General features: G+C 35.1%; 4 protein-coding genes and 1 long non-coding RNA gene across 6 annotated transcripts; 3 read left to right on the plus strand and 2 right to left on the minus strand.

The window, feature by feature from the left end:
- Window positions 1-4,190: 4,190 nt before the first annotated feature.
- On the plus strand, window positions 4,191-5,417 carry LOC138894459 (uncharacterized). The gene is made up of 2 exons (XM_070179156.1): window positions 4,191-5,012; window positions 5,070-5,417. Exons 1-2 carry the CDS (start codon window positions 4,191-4,193, stop codon window positions 5,415-5,417), a joined length of 1,170 nt encoding a protein of 389 aa, XP_070035257.1.
- A 22-nt stretch (window positions 5,418-5,439) lies between these two features.
- On the plus strand, window positions 5,440-6,348 carry LOC138894460 (uncharacterized). The gene has a single exon (XM_070179157.1). The coding sequence runs from the start codon at window positions 5,440-5,442 to the stop codon at window positions 6,346-6,348; it is 909 nt and encodes a 302-aa protein (XP_070035258.1).
- Window positions 6,349-6,578: 230 nt separating this feature from the next.
- LOC104088922 (probable glutathione peroxidase 2) lies at window positions 6,579-10,632 on the plus strand. 2 transcript variants are annotated; one of them, XM_009593689.4, is made up of 7 exons: window positions 6,579-6,750; window positions 7,490-7,566; window positions 8,072-8,133; window positions 8,242-8,360; window positions 8,870-9,037; window positions 9,395-9,435; window positions 10,277-10,632. In XM_009593689.4, the coding sequence occupies exons 1-6, from the start codon at window positions 6,607-6,609 to the stop codon at window positions 9,425-9,427; spliced, it is 603 nt and encodes a 200-aa protein (XP_009591984.1). In that variant the 5' UTR covers window positions 6,579-6,606; the 3' UTR covers window positions 9,428-9,435; window positions 10,277-10,632. The 2 variants fall into 2 exon arrangements, with proteins under 2 accessions (XP_009591984.1, XP_018623903.1); XM_018768387.3 differs by having other exon boundaries at window positions 6,591-6,750; window positions 9,395-9,476.
- Window positions 8,878-9,201, minus strand: LOC138893375 (uncharacterized). The gene is made up of 2 exons (XR_011408752.1): window positions 9,139-9,201; window positions 8,878-9,090 (listed from the first exon to the last, which is right to left on the minus strand). It is a non-coding gene; the product is annotated as an uncharacterized lncRNA (long non-coding RNA).
- Window positions 10,633-15,524: 4,892 nt separating the features above from the next.
- On the minus strand, window positions 15,525-17,233 carry LOC104088923 (uncharacterized). Its single transcript, XM_009593690.4, has 2 exons — window positions 16,599-17,233; window positions 15,525-15,983 (listed from the first exon to the last, which is right to left on the minus strand). The coding sequence occupies exons 1-2, from the start codon at window positions 17,116-17,118 to the stop codon at window positions 15,904-15,906; spliced, it is 600 nt and encodes a 199-aa protein (XP_009591985.1). The 5' UTR covers window positions 17,119-17,233; the 3' UTR covers window positions 15,525-15,903.
- Between the last annotated feature and the right edge of the window lie 813 nt (window positions 17,234-18,046).

Raw genomic sequence — 18,046 nt, forward strand, 5'->3', positions numbered from 1 at the left:
AGTGCAATTGGTATACTTATGTATCCTGCGAATGCTAACAAAGGTTGTGCAGATCGTATTGGTTATGCAGATACAGGTTATTTATCCGATCCCCATAAAGATCGATCTCAAATCGGGTATGTGTTTACATGTGGAGGTACTGTCATATCATGGCGCTTCACAAAGCAATCTATTGCTGCTACTTCTTCAAATTATGCTGAGATAATAGTTAATCATGAATCAAGTAGGGAATGCGTATGGTTGAGATCAGTGATTCATTTTATTCGAGAAAAATATATGTTGGAATATGATAAAAACAACCACAATATTATACGGAGACAATACGACATGCATAGCCAAATTAAAGGGAGGATTCATAAAAGAAGATAGAACGAAATACATTTTACCAAAGTTATTCTTCACACATGATCTCGAGAATAATGGTAATATCGTTGTGCAGCAAATCCATTCAAGTGACAATCCAGTAGATTTATTCACTAAATCTTTACCAATTTCAACTTTTGATAAGATAGTATACAAGATTGGAATGCAGAGACTCAATATTTGAAATAAAGTTTTTATCAGGGGGAGTAAAATACGCGATGTACTCTTTTTTCCTTACTAAGATTTTTTCCATAGGGTTTTCCTTATAAGATTTTTAATGAGGCAGCTAGCAATGTGTATTACTATATATGTGTACTCTTTTTCCTTCACTATGATTTTTTCCCATAGGGTTTTTTCTATTAAGGTTTTAATGAGGCACATTGTCTTTTATTGAACATCCAAGGGAGAGTGCTATAAATATATTATATTATGAATGTTCATTTAGTACTCCGTTGTAAATAAGCTTCCTGAAGAAGCTTATCCATATGGGACTCTGCCGTAAATATGTTTATCTATTTAGTATTCTATTGGAAATAAGCCTCCTAAAGAAGCTTATCCTTTTGGTACTCCGTTATGGATAAATATTACCCCCGGTAGAAGATTATCTATATCTGGTACAATAAGCTTATCCTTTCGGTACTCCGCTATGGATAAATATTACCCCGTAGAAGATTATCTATATCTGGTACAATAGCAGCTTACAAGCAGCTTATACACCAGCTTGCAGTAGCAACTTACACAGCAACTTATAGTAGCAGCTTACACAGCAGCTTGCAGTAGCAGCTTACACAGCAGCTTGAAGTAGAAGCTTACACAACAACTTCCTTTCTTCTATAAATAGAGGAGATTTCAGTTCATTATATACATGAGTTTAAAGTTGAATAATATATCAATCTCTCTCTATACTTGTCTTCAATTTATTTACTTTACTGTTTTTATTTTATAACAAATGTTGAATTTTTACTCTTATTTTTACAGCTTCATTGCACGTAAATGTACACAGATTTAAGGTCCGTTTGTCCATAATTGTTTTTCCTTCTTTCCAAAAATATGTTTGACTATGAAATTTAATAAGTTTTTTGAGATTCTTCGAAAATGATTTTTTTCAAAAATCAAAAAGTGGTTTTGACCACTTTTTCAATTTATTTGAAATTTTATTTTTCCCTCACAAAATTATAATATTTTTTCAAGTGAAATATATATTTAAAATTTTAAATACTATTTTTTAACTTAACTTCAAATACTATTTTTTTTAAAAAAATTAGTAGTAATTTTTATGTTTAAACGCCTATTATCCCACTTGTAGAATTTTATTGGGTCGTTGTTGTAGGTCGAAACGCCTACTAAATTTCACCAAGTACCTCCAAAAAGTAAAAAAAAGGATTCTTTTTACGGAAAAAGGGTCTAATATATCCTTCTACTATTAAAAATTATTTAGAATTATCCCTCGTTATACTATTGGATCAAAAGAACCCCTACCATCTTACTATCCAAACACATATACCCCTAACTTAACGGACTGTACACGTGGCACCAATCCAAGACTTTTGGTCCATCCAATCTTAAATTAGACCCGACCCGCCCCACTACCCACATCTCTCATCCACAAATTGGCACATCGGACGAGCAATGAAGGCACAGAGGAACATAGTGGCAACGATGTAGAACACCATATGTGCATAAAACACCTTCAAAAATACAAAGAATTAAAGAGAGCCAAAGGGTTGGATTGAAGGTACTGGATGTTCAATGATAATGGAGTGCATCAAAAGAATTAATCAACAAGAGACGGGCACTACAACTTAAGTATTTCTCAGATTTGTGGCAAACGACATGGTCAAATGAGTTGAATTTTAAGGGATGAGGGTATTTTGCATAGACGAAGGCTTTGGATGGTTTAGATTTGGCATTGGATCTGCAATGTTTGATGGCGATTTTCAGCGTGACTGGGTAGCTGTATGTTAGAGATTCGTGACAAATAGCACAGTGAAATGAGTTGGGCTTTTATAGGTGAAGGTGTTATAAGGTGGTGCACCTTATTTCTGACAGTTCAAAATTGCTGCAAAAGCGTCAGATCTGCCATTTTTTCCGGTAGCATCTCCCACCAAAGTGTTCTGCTATATTTTAAGGCCTTCCCGTGGTCCAAATGAGTTGAATATTCAAGGAGAAGAACGTGATTTGAAGAGTTTGAAATGAAAATAGTGAGATTTGTTATTTGCTGGGATGATGCTTGTAGTGGGAAAATTGAAGGTGGTGGGACGACGGTGATTGTCGATGATGATTAATTGGAGTGCACCAATCCTTTTCTTTTTCTTATTTATTTTTCTATTTCCCTTTTATTTTCATACTTTTTTCTTATTTTAATAATTATTTTCTTATTTTGTGTTTTATTTCATGGGGCGGGTAACGGGTAGTGGGGTGGGTCGGGTCTAATCTAAGATCAGATAGACCAAAAGTATTGGATGGATGCCACATGTTCAGTCCGTCAAGTCAGGGTATATGTGTTTGGATAGCAAGACGATAGGGGTTCTTTTGATCCAATAACATAACGAGGGATAATTTCAAATAATTTTTAATGGTAGAGGGATATATCAGACGCTTTTCCGTTCTTTCTATATTCACCTCACTTGTCAATAAAGCAAAACCAGTTAACAATCGCAATTCACATGGCAGAAGCAACTACCAAAATTAAGAGCTCATTTTCAATATCTAATAATCACAGGGGCGGACCCACGTAGGATCAAGAGGGTTCAAATAAACCCGCTTCATCGAAAAATAACACTGTATATATACGTATATTTTATATTTCTAAGAACGTTTTATGTATAAAAATTATTTTGACCCCGCTTGAAACATTGATGACGAATAGCCTGTTGGCAAAGTGGGTTCAAATTTTTCCCAAGGTCTTGAGTTCGAAATCAGTCAAATACAGTGACCCCATTCCCAAACTAATAGCCTCAATTCCGAAACCCTTCTTTGTTCTCTGCATATTTCTGAATCTTTTAGTTCAGTTTCAAGGTCATATTGTTTCCTTCCATAGCTGTCTCCTGCCATTAGCCAATATATTTTCGTGTTAGTTGTCGCCTCTCACTCTCTCACCGTCAACTATCACCATCAGGTTTCTCTCTGATTTTTAATCTTTTTCTTGTACATATAAATTAGGTCTATCTTGTCATTAAGTAATTTAGGGATGACTAATTGACTATAACACATTGGATTCAGATTAATCTTGTTTTTTAAGTGTTTGTGTGTATATGTGTTTGGCTAACTGTATTATATAGGTGTTTCTTTCAATTAACTCAATTATTTCATGATATAAATAATATGGTGTAAAATGCTTTCCCATCATTAGAAAATACATTGCTGATTTTTTTATTTGTTCTCTTTGTTGCTTTAAGAAAAGTTATAATGAAAACAATAACTCCTGTAAAGACATTTTGAACTTCCAAAGTTGTGGTCCAAAGCTTTTTAATGATGATTAAAATCTCATCTAATTATTTTATAATATAATGATATGTAAAATAAAAGAAAATTTGGTGAAGAATGAATAAATGTTAGTTTAAATTTAAGTTTAATTAAATTATTCTTCTAATTCGAATTCTAATTTGGTAATCCAGTTTATGTTACAATGAAGAGATTTTATCCTCCGGTATCTTCCAAGTTACCACAATCAAGTTCATCCTCTCTAATTGCTACTCTCGCGGAAGAAAATTTGAACCAATTAGTAGAACAACCTCAATCCTCTAAAAAATAAAGACAAGGAATAGATTTCGATTCTTTAAAGACTGATCCAAAGAAGAGATTACCCATTAGAGACTTTCATCTAAATGAACGTGTTGAGATTAGAAGAGTACCTCCGAAGAGGTCCTTGCCAACCCCAATATCATAAGTTTCCTCAAAGAGATTTTTCGGGCTTAAAGCGTCATTTCAATCCTAAATGGTTTAAAGGATATCTTAATTGGTTGGAGTATAGTGTGATAGAAGATGCAGCTTATTGTTTGTATTGTTACTTATTTCAAGATGAAGGCATTCATCAAGGTGGAGGTGATGTATTTTCAAGTTTAGGATTTAAGAGTTGGCACAAAAAGAACAGATTAGATATGCATGGGTCGAGCAGTATTCATAATCAGGCAAAAAGGAAATGTGAAGATCTATTAAAACAAAAACAGTTAATTCAAACTTCATTTGATAGGCAATCCAGTCAAACCAAGCTCGAATACAAAATTCGCTTGAAGACTTCAATTGAGGTGGTGAGACTCCTATTGAATCAAGGATTGGTATTCCGTAGACATCGTGAAGATGAATTATCATTAAACAAGGGTAACTTTCTTGAGATTCTTTCATGGTATGCAGAGAGGTGCAATAAAATTTGTGATCTTGTGTTGAAAAAGGCTCCAAAGAATGATCAGTTGACTTCTCATAAAATTCAGAAAGACATTATCATTGCATGTAAAATTGAAACAGTTAAAGCTATTATGAACGATCTAAATGGAGACTTTTTTGTATTGCTAGTTGATGAATCATGTGATGTATCATGCAAAGAGCAATTAGTTATTGTCATGCGATATGTTAATAGATGGGGATCTGTGGTGGAGCATTTTATTGGGATCGTTCATGTTCGTAATATTACTGCTTTATGTTTAAAGAAAGTAATTGTTGATTATCTTGCTCAACATTCTTTGAGTTTATCTTATGTGCGTGGATAGTGCTATGATAGAGCAAGCAACATGCAAGGGGATTTACGTGGCCTCAAAACTTTGATTCAACAAGAAAGTAAATCTCCTTATTCCATTCATTGTTTTGCACACCAACTTCAATTGACTCTTGTTGCGGTATCCAAAAAGTGTCTTGAAGTGGGAGAACTTGTATTGTTGGTTTCTAATGTATTGAATATAGTGGGAGGTTCTTTTAAACGTATGGATGATCTTCGAGAATCTCAAGCAGAAAAAGTTCAAGAGGCATTAGATATGGGTGAACTTAAAACTGGTAGGAGTTTGAATCAAGAACTTGGTCTTGCTAGAGCTGCCGATACTCGTTGGGGGTTCGCACTATAAATCTTTTAAGAACTTTATTTTTATGTTTGGCTCAATTATTGATGTTCTTGATACTATCATTGTTGATGCCCGGACTTTAGAAGAAAGAGCTAAGGCAAAGGGATATCTTAGCATTTGTCAAACATTTGAGGTTGCTTTCATGTTGCACCTAATGAGAGATGTTTTGGGGATCACAAATGAGCTTAATACATCCTTTAAAAAAAAGGAGCAAGATATTGCAAATGCTATTCTACTTGTTGAAGTGGCAAAGAGACGGTTGCAAAAGCTAAGAGAAGAAGCATGGGATTCACTTATTGATAAGGTGTTTGCATTTTGTGTCAAGTATAATATTTTGATACCAAACTTTGATGACCTCTATGTTAACTCTGGAAGATCTCGACGTAAAGTTGTTGATTATACTATTTTACATCACTATCGTGTTGATATATTTTTTAAGATTATTGATTGGCAAGTTCAAGAACTCAATTCTCGTTTTAATGAGGTGACAACGAACTTGCTTGTTGGAGTAGCTTGCTTAAATCCAGTTGACTCATTTTCTAGTTTTGACATAAACAAGATATTGAGGATGGCTGAATTGTATCCTGATGATTTTGATGAGAATATAACGGTTACACTCAAGAATCAGCTTGAAACTTATATTGTTGATGTTCGTGATGTTGATGAAAGGTTTTCAAATCTACAAGGACTTGTTGATCTTTCTGAAACACTAGTTAAGACAAAGAAGCATTTGAATTATCCATTTGTGTTTCGCCTTATGAAATTTGCTTTGCTTCTACCTGTTGCCGCTGCTACTGTTGAAAGAACTTTTTCGGCGATGAAGTTGATCAAGAGTGAATTGCGAAACCGAATGAATGACGAATTCATGAGCGGTTGTTTGGTACCTTATGTAGAAAGAAAAATATTTAACACCATTCTGATGAGACTATTATGAATACGTTGAAATAAAAACTCATAGAGGACAATTATAATAATATATTTTATTAGTATATTTTTTTGTTGACCTCTTTATATATTTGATTCTTCGCATTTTGAACTCGCTTGATAAAAATCCTGTGTCGCTGCAATAATCAATTAGCTAAAGTCATAAATTTCGCTTTCTTTACCCCAATATCTTATTGGATTACCTTATTTGTGTGCCCCATTAAATCTTCTTGTCTATATATGCATATAATTTACGCAGAACTAGAAGATGCATTTGCTAAGGTTAACCAATTTGGCAGCTCTCTTTTTTCTTGTTCTTGCCTTGTTCTTGTTCTATAGATACCCTTCTTTTTCTTCCCCTCAAACTATGGCTGAAGGATCCCCCAAATCACTTTTTGATTTCACTGTCAAGGTACATACTTTTTGGGGTTTCTTAGTTCCTTAGTTTTCAAGTTCTAATTTTCATTTCTTTCCTGAAAATTGAATAAAGATCCAATTTTTATGCATAATTGCTTTTGAACTTGAACTTTATGACTTGAATTGATCTTAAATGAAGCAGTGTAATTTATGTAGCCGACCCAGACTTGTTTGGGACCGAGGTGCAGTTGTTGACTTGTTGTAGTAATTGCTTTTGAACTTTGGATTTGCTGTTATTTGGTCTTATATCTGTACTTCCTGCTTTTATATTTTTATCTTTTCATGAAAATTTGCAGGTACTGACTCTTTGTTTTTGTGTGTATGAGACCCTAAGACAGTTTATCTTTTTATTTTTCAATTTTATAATACACTTATGGTGAGTCTAATTTGGATTTTGTAAAGTCTTAGTTTTCATATAGGAAGAATTTGGACTGGTAATTCAAGTTCCTGGTGTTTGGTGCTATATGATTACTTGGATCTTCAGTTACTTATTAGGAATTTGAAATGGTAATTTGAACTAGTTCAGAGCATGTTTCTTAACTTTGGGCATAATAATTGGATTACTCAAAATTTGTACTTTCAGAATTTACTACTATTGGAATTCTAAAGGTTTGAGAATTCAAATGTTAAAGATTAACAAATTATAGGAGAAGTAAGCAACTTATGGCTGAAAGTTTTCTTCTTTTCTTTATTGGAACACGGTTTTAAAGTTGCTAAAGAGATTGAAAATGCAGGATATACTGGGAAATGAGGTACCTTTGAGCAATTATAGGGGAAAGGTTCTTCTTATTGTCAATGTTGCATCAAAATGGTAAGTGAAGTAATCTAGTTACTATTCTTGGTGTTTCTTTACGTCTTGCTTGATCGCTGTGATCAGGTGTAAATTTATTTGCTAACTAGACTTATTATAACATGGGAATAAGTTAGTTGCTGCAGCAGAGTAAATTTATGAAACATTGTGCTATTGGGGGCATTTAAGTTGTATTATGTAATGTTAATGCTGATGCAAACTAGACGTTCTTCTTTTTGGCGCTTATTTCTGTTATTCGATTAAAATTGGTTTTGTTAGTTAGTTCCTTAAGTTCGTCTTTCTATTTTAATTTTTAAAATTTATTTATTTGGTCCTTTTGGATCCTTTTCTTGGCTTTATTTATTGCTTTGTGCTGGTTTTTGTTGCTTTATTGAAGTTTAAAACTCTCTGTTAATTTATTCCTTCAATTACTGCAAGTCTGTAATTTAGAGAATTAAAACGGTGTCTGTGTTAGAGGCAAGTTTTCGAGTCTTTACTTATTTTTGGTTATCTCTCTTCCTTGCAGTGGTTTAACTGATTCAAACTACAAGGAGCTAAATATTTTGTATGAGAAGTACAAAGATCAAGGTTGGCCAGTCATTTTTACAAGTTTATTTCTTCAATTTCAATCTTGAATTTTCTGGTACTAAACCATATTTTGTGGTCATAAATATAATTATTGAAGTGCTATTTCAGGATTTGAAATTTTAGCATTTCCTTGTAACCAGTTCTTGTGGCAAGAACCTGGAACAAATGAGGAGATTCAGGAAACTGTATGCACCAGGTTCAAAGCTGAATTCCCTGTATTTGAAAAGGTAAAAATTACTGTATAACCCAAACGTGTATAACTAAATTCATGCACTGGTACTATTTTCATTACTGAAGGCTTTCTTCTTTCTTCTTTCTTAACTTGATCATGGATATGTTGCTTGCTTAATTTGCATTACTGCACATACGAACTTTTTCTTTTTCTCCAACAATATTTACCTCTGAAGATTCAACAACTGATATTTTACCTTCTGATCGATTTCCGTTGATGCATGGTTGAACCATACTATGAAAACCACGTAAGCTGCAACGGTTGTGCCTTCTCTCTCTGTCTTATATCTCTCTTTCTTCTATAAGCCTTGCTCAGGGAATAACCCATGGGGCAGAACATAACTCAAAAATTCTCCTAAGATGAAAACTCAAAACTATCCCCCTTTCTCTTCGTAGTTATGTTAAACGTATGTGTCTATATATACTACACAGACATACATTAGATGAATGAGGTATATAACGCCATACAATCCACATTGTTTAAGGAAGTTTTTTCATTCAACAGGTTGATGTGAACGGGGATAATGCAGCACCACTTTTCAAGTTCTTAAAATCAGAAAAAGGCGGTTTCCTTGGAAATGCTATTAAGTGGAACTTCACCAAATTTCTTGTGAACAAAGAAGGAAAGATTGTGGAACGATATGCACCCAGGACACCTCCTCTTCAGTTTGAGGTCACCTAAACTGTTTTTCTTTTATTCATTTATGTTCTACCTTTGCCTGACACCTTAAACTGTTTTTCTTTTGTTCATTTATGTTCTCCTTTGCCTGTCACTACTGGTCATTAAGGGTTCAGGAAATAAAAGGAAAATCTTATCTTGTCTTAAGTGGTTGATTGCTGATGTCGAACATGCCCAAATTTCCATCATGTGGTATACTGCCGGAGAAACATAATAAAATTTAGCAGTCCATGAGTATTATGGTTCTTTAGATAGAAAAAATAAATATATGGAAGAAACAGATTGAAATATATATTGCTGAAGCTCTTTTTATTGGTCTGTTACTAATTTCTCTTCTTTCTCACTTTACAGAAAGACATACAAAATCTGTTGGGTTCTTCTTGAGCATCCAGGTCTGCATCTCTCTCTCTCTCTCTCTAATTTCGAAAAAATGGTAAGTTTATACCCTTATTATGCATTGATAGATACACTGTGAATAGGCATCATAAACCTCTAACTTAGTGGCGGAACCAAAATTTTCGTTAAGGAGTGTCAAAATATATAAAAGTAAACATACCAGAAAATTAAGGGGAGTCAAATACATAATATATTTACATATAATTTATTTTTTTACCTAGCTACACAGTGTATTTTCCCGCGAAAAGGTGTCATTTGACACCCCTTCCTATAAGGTGGCTCCGCCACTGCTCTAACTTCATATATGAGTAATTGTAGCGATGGAAGTAAATTCAATGTACTATTCTCATCGTTATTCACCGAATCTTTACAACTTTATTAGAAGAAAATGTTCCCAACGATTTTTCGACTTTCAGTTTGGCATTTAATAGTTGTTTTGAGATGTCCCTGGACTTCCCTGGTCCCTCTTAAAAATTTCCTCATAAACTCCTTGCGCATGAGCCAATTTTCGTACTCAACACCTTTTTTATTGCACACTGGATTATCAAAAATTGGATTCCTCGTATTTGATATTTCACCTAAATTAAATATGCATCTGAAACAGACTTGAATTTCGAGAAAAGCTTGTCTACTATTAAACTAAAGCTGACAGAGAAATTAGACTGTTCTATTCAAACAACAAAAACACTCTTAGATTCTACTTATTATGTCAAAATAGTCTTATTTGCATTACTGTCTGACCAGGAAACATGATTTTTAGTAGTGCGGATCTTCATTTGCATAAAGCGCTATTGATTTTACCTAAGCTAACAATTATATTCTGTTTTTATATTTCAGGATTATTGAAAAGCATCTATTATTCTATCAGCCAAGTGTGAAACTCCAGCCTTTAGTTGGAATGTTTAATTAGTATATCTTTTTCATCTTCCCTGCCTAGGAGCTTGTACCCCCCCCCCCCCCCCTCTTCTGCCTCGTTGATGTACTTTGGTTGTGTAAGCTTCGTTCTTCACGTTGAATTTGTGAAAATAAAAGTTGCAGTAAATAGGTGCCTAGTTAACCGGAGTATTATACCCCGAGGCGGAGCTAACTTGGGTTCGTGATTTTAACCTTTTTATGTTAGTGGGTTCTAAAGTAAGAATTTGTATATATTCAATAAATTTCTTAAGACAAATATATGGTTTAAATTAAAGCTATTGGGTTCGGCCGAACCCCCGCCCGCTTAGTTTCATAAGTCTAAATGATTTGGGGCACAGAATCTGCCGTAGATGTGAAATAAGCTCTAGTTCCGCCCCGGTTATACGTTGTTCTACAAGTCAAGGTGCCAAATATGACGACTACTTCATGCTCTAGAAATGTGAATAATATCATGTGGCCACCATCAAATACAACCAGCAGGATTTGTTAGAATGGGAATAAGCTTTTTGCCTATGAAGCAAAACTTTTTTGCTTGTTTCTTTGGACGTCTCACCTCAACGTATGAAATATGCTTTATACTCAATCCAATGATGTATACTTTAGGTCTGAATGTCACCATTTTCATTCAAGTTGCAAAAAGTTATTCGACTCAAAAATTCATCCTAGTTTTCTTTTTGTCCCGGCTTATAAAAGCTTTCCAAGGTGTGTCCATTCACTTTGCCATAGGCATCTAATGAATTTATAGAAAATCAATCTGAAAGGAATATTATTAAGCAGTAGGTTGCCTGTTGTTTATGCGAGCTACCTTAATTTTTTTATTTTTTATTTTAAAAAAAGAACTCTAATCGAACCTATCTAATAAAGCAAGTCGCATTGTTAAATACATTTATTTACTCATAATAGAAGTGGATCTAAAAATATGAGGAGATTGATTGATTGTTTAATTTTATCTACATAAAACATCTCTAGAGGATTGTTTGTTAAAAGTTACTATCTCGAAAAGATCAAACGCAACACAATTCATTCTAACTTGATCTGAATTTCCAGCCTCCTTGTCATCGTACTCAACACTACCTTCAAAAAATAAGAGAACTACATTGAAGATTGAACTATGAAGATTCAAGAACTCAAAGACTAACAACCAAAACCAGCAGCTCAGCTGCATAACATGAGAAAGCAACAACAACATCAACATACCCAGTGTAGTACCACAAGTGGGGTCTGGGGAGGGTAGAGTGTACGCAAACCTTACTCCTGCCTTTAAGAAGGCAGAGAGGTTGTTTCCGGTAGAACCTCGGCTCAGGAAGGAAAGAGGGGATGAGCAATAACAAGCAAACTAATCTGATAACCGAATCGAAAATACAAAACTAACACTAGGTAATGCAATAAGAAAACCAAAACAAAGGCAACAAGATGTTGTATGGGAGCTGTGGAGGTCAAGGTGTTGTAGCAAATATGAAATGAAGAGGCCATCAGTTGCAAGATCCAAATGCCTTATCACTTTTAACATTGCCCAATTAGTTAGCTCTCATTTTGGGAAGCTAACTGTTAATAATAATTGAGAAAATATATGTAAATTCTTTGACTACTCTCCGGTTGAAAGGTGCATAACTGAGGTTAAGTGGCTTAAACAACCTTTGCTCTTTGTTAAGTTAAACAGTGATGGTAGTTGTATTAATGGAAATTGTGGAGGTGGCGGGGTGGTTAGAGACAGTGGTGGTAAAATGCTTATGGCTTATGCTATACCAATGGGTCAAGGAACAAGTAACTTAGCAGGAGCAAAGGCCCTTCTTTTTAGCCTAAAATTTTGCGTTCAACAAGGATATGGACTGATTATTGGTGAAACTGATTCCTTGCTACTTCACAATTGCATTCAAGGCATATGGTCCACACCATGGAGAATCAACAGTGTGGTTATGGAGGTAAAAATGCTGGTTGAACAAAAGGGTCTAATCATTAGACATTGTTTTAGAAAAGCAAATCAAATTGCGGACAATATGACTTCTCTAAGTCACCAATTAGAGGAAGTGTATATTTTCACTTATTTTGATACATTGCCTCGCAGGTCAAAGGGCTTCTAAATGTAGATAGAAGAAAAATTTCAGTATTCCGATACAAAAAGAGAAAACGAAGTACCATAATATATGGACCACCATGAGTTCTCAACTTTATTACCAATTGGCACGTTGGTGTGGAGATAATCCCACCAATTCTGTACTTATTGTATGAATTTGTTGTGTCAAATTCTCAATACATATAGAAGGCCAAGATATACCCTCCTTCTTCAAATTGTATCTTTTGCATTGCAATGGTAATAAAATTGTGACTTGGAGTTAAAAAAAAGTAATATATGAAAGACACTAAGAGATGTATCAAAGCTATTGTTAGAAACGAGGACAACACTCGGCTACCTAACTCTTTACCTTTATTTTTAATCTTCACACCTTCCTATCCATGGTCATGCCCTCAGTCAGCTGGAGCAACGCCATATCTTGGCTATTCACCTCTTCCCAATACTTCTTCAGCCTGCCTCTACTTCTCCGTTGGCCCTCCAACTCCAGCCTCTCACACCTCCTCACCGGAGCATCAGTGCCTCTGCTCTTTACATGCCTGAACTATCTAAGTATCGCCTTTCGCATCTTGTCCTCCTCAGGGGCCATGTCCATCATATCCCGGATAAATTCATTTCTAATTCTATCGAACCTGGTATGACCGCACATTCATCTCATCATACTCATTTTAGCCACATTCATCTTCTGGACATGGCATATCTTGACTGGCCAACACTCCGCCACATATAACATAATCGGTCTGACCACCGCTCTATAGAACTTAACTTTAAGTTTTTGAGGCACATTCTTATCACACAGAACACCAGAAGCGAGCCTCTATTTAATCCCCCTCCCCCCTCCCCCCTCCTCCAATTGTATCTTTTGAGATACTAAGAGATGTATCAAAGCTATTGTTAGAAACGAGGACAACACTCGGCTACCTAACTCTTTACCTTTATTTTTAATCTTCACACCTTCCTATCCATGGTCATGTCCTCAGTCAGCTGGAGCAACGCCATATCTTGGCTAATCACCTCTTCCCAATACTTCTTCAGCCTGCCTCTACTTCTCCGTTGGCCCTCCAACTCCAGCCTCTCACACCTCCTCACCGGAGCATCAGTGCCTCTGCTCTTCACATGTCCGAACCATCTAAGTATCGCCTCTCGCATCTTGTCCTCCTCAGGGGCCATGTCCACCCTATCCCGTATAAATTCATTTCTAATTCTATCGAACCTGGTATGACCGCACATTCATCTCATCATACTCATTTCAGCCACCTTCATCTTCTGGACATAGGAGTTCTTGACTGGCCAATACTCCGCCATATATAACATAATCGGTCTGACCACCGCTCTATAGAACTTAACTTTAAATTTTTGAGGAACATTCTTATCACACAAAACACCGGAAGCGAGCTTCTATTTCATCCTCCCCCTCCCCTCCCCCCACACACACACCCCCTCCCCATCCACCCTATCCCCCAATACGGTATGTAACATTCCCGTCGATCTTCCCATTCCCTTGTATAACAGACCCAAGATACTTGAAACTTTCTATCCTAGAGATGACTTTTGAATCTAGCCTCATGTCTTCATCCACTTCCTGAGTCGCGCCACTGAACTTGCATTCCAAGTATTCTGTTTTGGTCCTACTCAACTTGAAACCTTTAGACTCCAGAGTTTACCTCCAAACCTTTAACCTCTCGTTAACACTACCTCGCGTATCGTCAATTACTACGACGTCATCTGCAAATAACGTGTACCACGACAACTCCCCTTGAATGTGTCACGTCAGCGCGTCGATCGCCAGGGGAAACAGAAATGGGCTGAGAGCTGACCCCTAATGCAACCCCGTCACAACCAGAAAGTATTCTGAGTCCCCTCCCACTGTCCTCACCCGATTCTTAGCTCCATCGTACATGTCCTTAATAGCTCTAATGTATGCAACATGAACGCCTCTAGCCTCCAAACATCTCCACAACACCTCACTCGACACCTTATCGTAAGACGTCTTTAAGTCGAACACCATATAACATGAGAAAGCAAGAAACACAAAAATTCAATTCGGGTCACAGTTGGTTTACTAATAGAAAACCTGGTATAATCCAAGGTCTCTAAAGTCATTAACATAGGCGGATTAGGAATTTAAACACAGTGGAAGATTCGGAAAAACCCATAAATAGTACTCTCTCCGTTCTGAACTTATTTCCTTTTTGGTCTGTTCCAAAAAGAATAACCCCTTTCTAAATTTAGAAACAATTTAGCTTAAACTTCCAATTCTACCCTTAATAAGTAACTCTTATAACCACACAAATACACACAAATTCTCTGAAGCCTTTTTTAACTTGTTTAGGATCACAAATTAAAAAAAAATTTATTTTTTCTTAAACTTCGTGCTCGATCAAATAAGTTCACGTAAATTAGAATGGAGGGAGTACTTATCACTATCCATCTGTTCATTTTTACTTTTACTTGTCATTTTTAGCAAATGAAGAGAAAAGACATCCTTTTTTTCCTTGCCGAAATCCTTATTTTTGAAATGGTTCTTCGCGCACCCGCAGAAGCGGTTGGCCAAGCAGCACTGCAGACGCTGCTAATTTAACCGCAAAAGCGAAAGTTCTGGGCAGAATGGTCCAAATTTGTCCAATTCTGATATCAAATGGACCTTCAAATCTTAATTTTTCGTTTTTAGAAGATTTTATAAAATCTGATTTTTCTTCCATAAATTCACGGATTCATATGTTTTATATCCTTCATTTAACTACTCAATCCACAAATTATTTCCCAATCCACCAATTATTTCCCACACGGAGAGAGTAATGAGTAATTACATCCTCCCCTGTTCATGAAGGTTTTGTAGGAACTCTTGGAACTCAAGAGTGGCAACTCCAAGTTATGGGTTCTAAATTGAAAGAGTGGTTCTAAACGTACATCTAACTTTATCTCTCCTTGTTCTTCGTGCTATATATAAGGTTCGACTCAATGCACTGGTTCTGCCATACTCGCAAACTATATTTGGATCTGCAACTGGTACTCAATAGGCATAACAGGAGAAGAAATTGATTTGTAGTCTAACCAAGAATAATTCTGTGTTTAATCAACCATACATGGTAAACAAAATTGAAACATGAAGAAGAATTGAGATTGATTTTGATGTAATGGTTTTCACTTAAAACTTTCAATGTACTGATGATACAACAATGATGATACACAGGTTATAGGGGGTCAGATTTATTCCATGTATTGTTGGTTAATCATTGACCTGAAACATCTCTTCCTTCCTCTTCATGTAATATTCTTCTACATTGCTTTACCCATCATTGGACAAGATTCTTTTTTTGCATATCTGTCTCCAGGTAAAGCTTCTTGGCCCTGTGGCCATAGCCCTTTCAAGATCAAGCAAAGCACAAGTCTCTGTCATGATGTGAAGAAATCAACCTCTCATTTCCCTCTGATCTCAGCTTTTTCTAGCATAAACTTGTTGACTTCATCTTCTCTTCTAATTGCACAACTTGACAGTGCAGGCAACAGCTTGAGCCCAGTATTTTAGCCTTGCTTTCACATCTTCAGGATCATCACCTGAGGTAAGAAAAGATTGTTCAGGATTAGTGCCTTGAGAAAGTACAAGGTGGAGCACAATGTTCAAGAAACAATAATAATTGAGCAACAAATTGAGAGACTTCATAGTTATATCCAGGCAAACAAAATCTTATCTGGTACTCCAAGAAAGATGCACACAACAAAAAGAGGATCTTTTTCTTCAGTTTCCCTTTTGGTATTAGTCTTTTGTTCCAGAAAAATGATGATCAGGCCACAGATAAGGTTAAAAGGAACACGAGTTCCTGAATCTAATTCCAAAGACTGCTCCTTTTTCTTTAAAAAAATTGAAACTTTTTCATCTTGTAATTCCAATATATGCATCTCAATCTAACTAGACAAAAACACACCCTTTGCCAATTCCTATTATATACACATCATTTAATTCCAAAGACTGTACCTTTTTCTTTACAAAAATTGAAACTTTTTCATCTTATAATTCCAACATATGCATCTCAATCTAACTAGATAACAACACACCCTTGGCCAATTTCTATTAGATTCACATAGTTCTGAACAAATAAAAATTTCCAAATACTAGGACTAAAGGGAACTGAAATTTAAAGGGGGTTTTCCAAAAACAAAATAGAAACTCACCAGGACTAGAGATCTTCCAATTAGCAACATGACCAGATCCAGAAGAAGCAGTATCAGACATAGAATCAGGACACTTCTGATGTTCATCAATGTACTTTTGGCTCATTGAATAACAAAGTTCAAGAGCTGGTAAAGTATTACAAAGCTCAGGAATTTCCTCATAACTGAACCCAAAACCAAGATCCAAACACCCCTTCAACTCCTCCAAATCATCATCTGTCAAACTCTTAGTCCTCCCTAATTCATCTTCATCTGAATTTTCTACATACCCTTCAAGAAAAACTTGGTTTTTCTTCTTATTATTACTTCTACTATTAAGCCATATTGGCTCCTCAATATTCTTGAACCAACCATTTTGTGGGGTATTATTGGTAGTTTCATCATCTTCTTGAATCACCCAAGAAACTTCTTCCTCCATTTGATCTTCTTCAAATTCAGATGATGGCTCAACACCATTATCATGGAAAAAGCTTTCATATGACCTAGATCTTGAAGATGTTAGATGAGAGAAAGTTTCCATTTTTCTTTTTTCTTACACCTTTTTTCAGTCTTTTTTCTCTGTAAAGAGTAATGATTTGTGAAGGAAGACTCAGCTTATAAAGAAGACTGAATAATGGCCAGTTGTTTATGGGGTGGATGCACATAGGTCAATATGTATATACTACATGAAATTATAGACCAATGTGCACATGCACATCACTTCAACATTATTTTGTCTAGAATATATAGTTTAGCCTATATTTTCTTAATTAGCTACATTATTATTTGTTGGGCTCTTTCTTTTCTTTTTTTATTTAAACAAAATGAAGACTATAATTTCCTGGTAAGTTTGTGTAAAAATGAATTCAGTTAGTCACTCTAAAGGGCTGCTATTTAGGAGCGTCCTGAATTTCGGTTTTTCTATTTGATTTTTCAGGTCAAAAATATCCTGAATTTTCTGAAGTTAAGATTTTTATATTAAAATATTAGGAAAAAATAAAATACTGATTATTCTCTAAATAGCATCCATGAGAATAACTATATCTGCACTTGCCTCTAAGTTTGTTGTACTTAAAGAAGAAGATTTTGGAATTTATTATGTCATTAATTTTTGCAATCCAAATTAGTCAATGTATAATTACTTGTTAAATTGGTTCTATTAATTATAAGCCATGTATTTATTTCTTAATTATTGCACAGAATCATTCATTAAAATTTTCTTAAAAAGATTTGCATAAATAATTGTGTGAATTATAAATTATGTAATCTGATGTTTTTTCTAAACCAAGTAGGTACTAACTAGTCCCTCCATTTTAGTTTATGTGAAGGAATTTATAATATGAGGATCAAAACACTAAATTTTCAATATGAATTCTTGCATAATTTCTTAAATAAAATTTACATACGGAAAATTTTCTTAAAAAGTACAGGAAGTAGCAATAATATATTTTTTTTTAAAAATAATATTT

This window comes from Nicotiana tomentosiformis, chromosome 6 (assembly GCF_000390325.3).
Source record: "Nicotiana tomentosiformis chromosome 6, ASM39032v3, whole genome shotgun sequence".
NCBI lineage: Eukaryota > Viridiplantae > Streptophyta > Magnoliopsida > Solanales > Solanaceae > Nicotiana > Nicotiana tomentosiformis.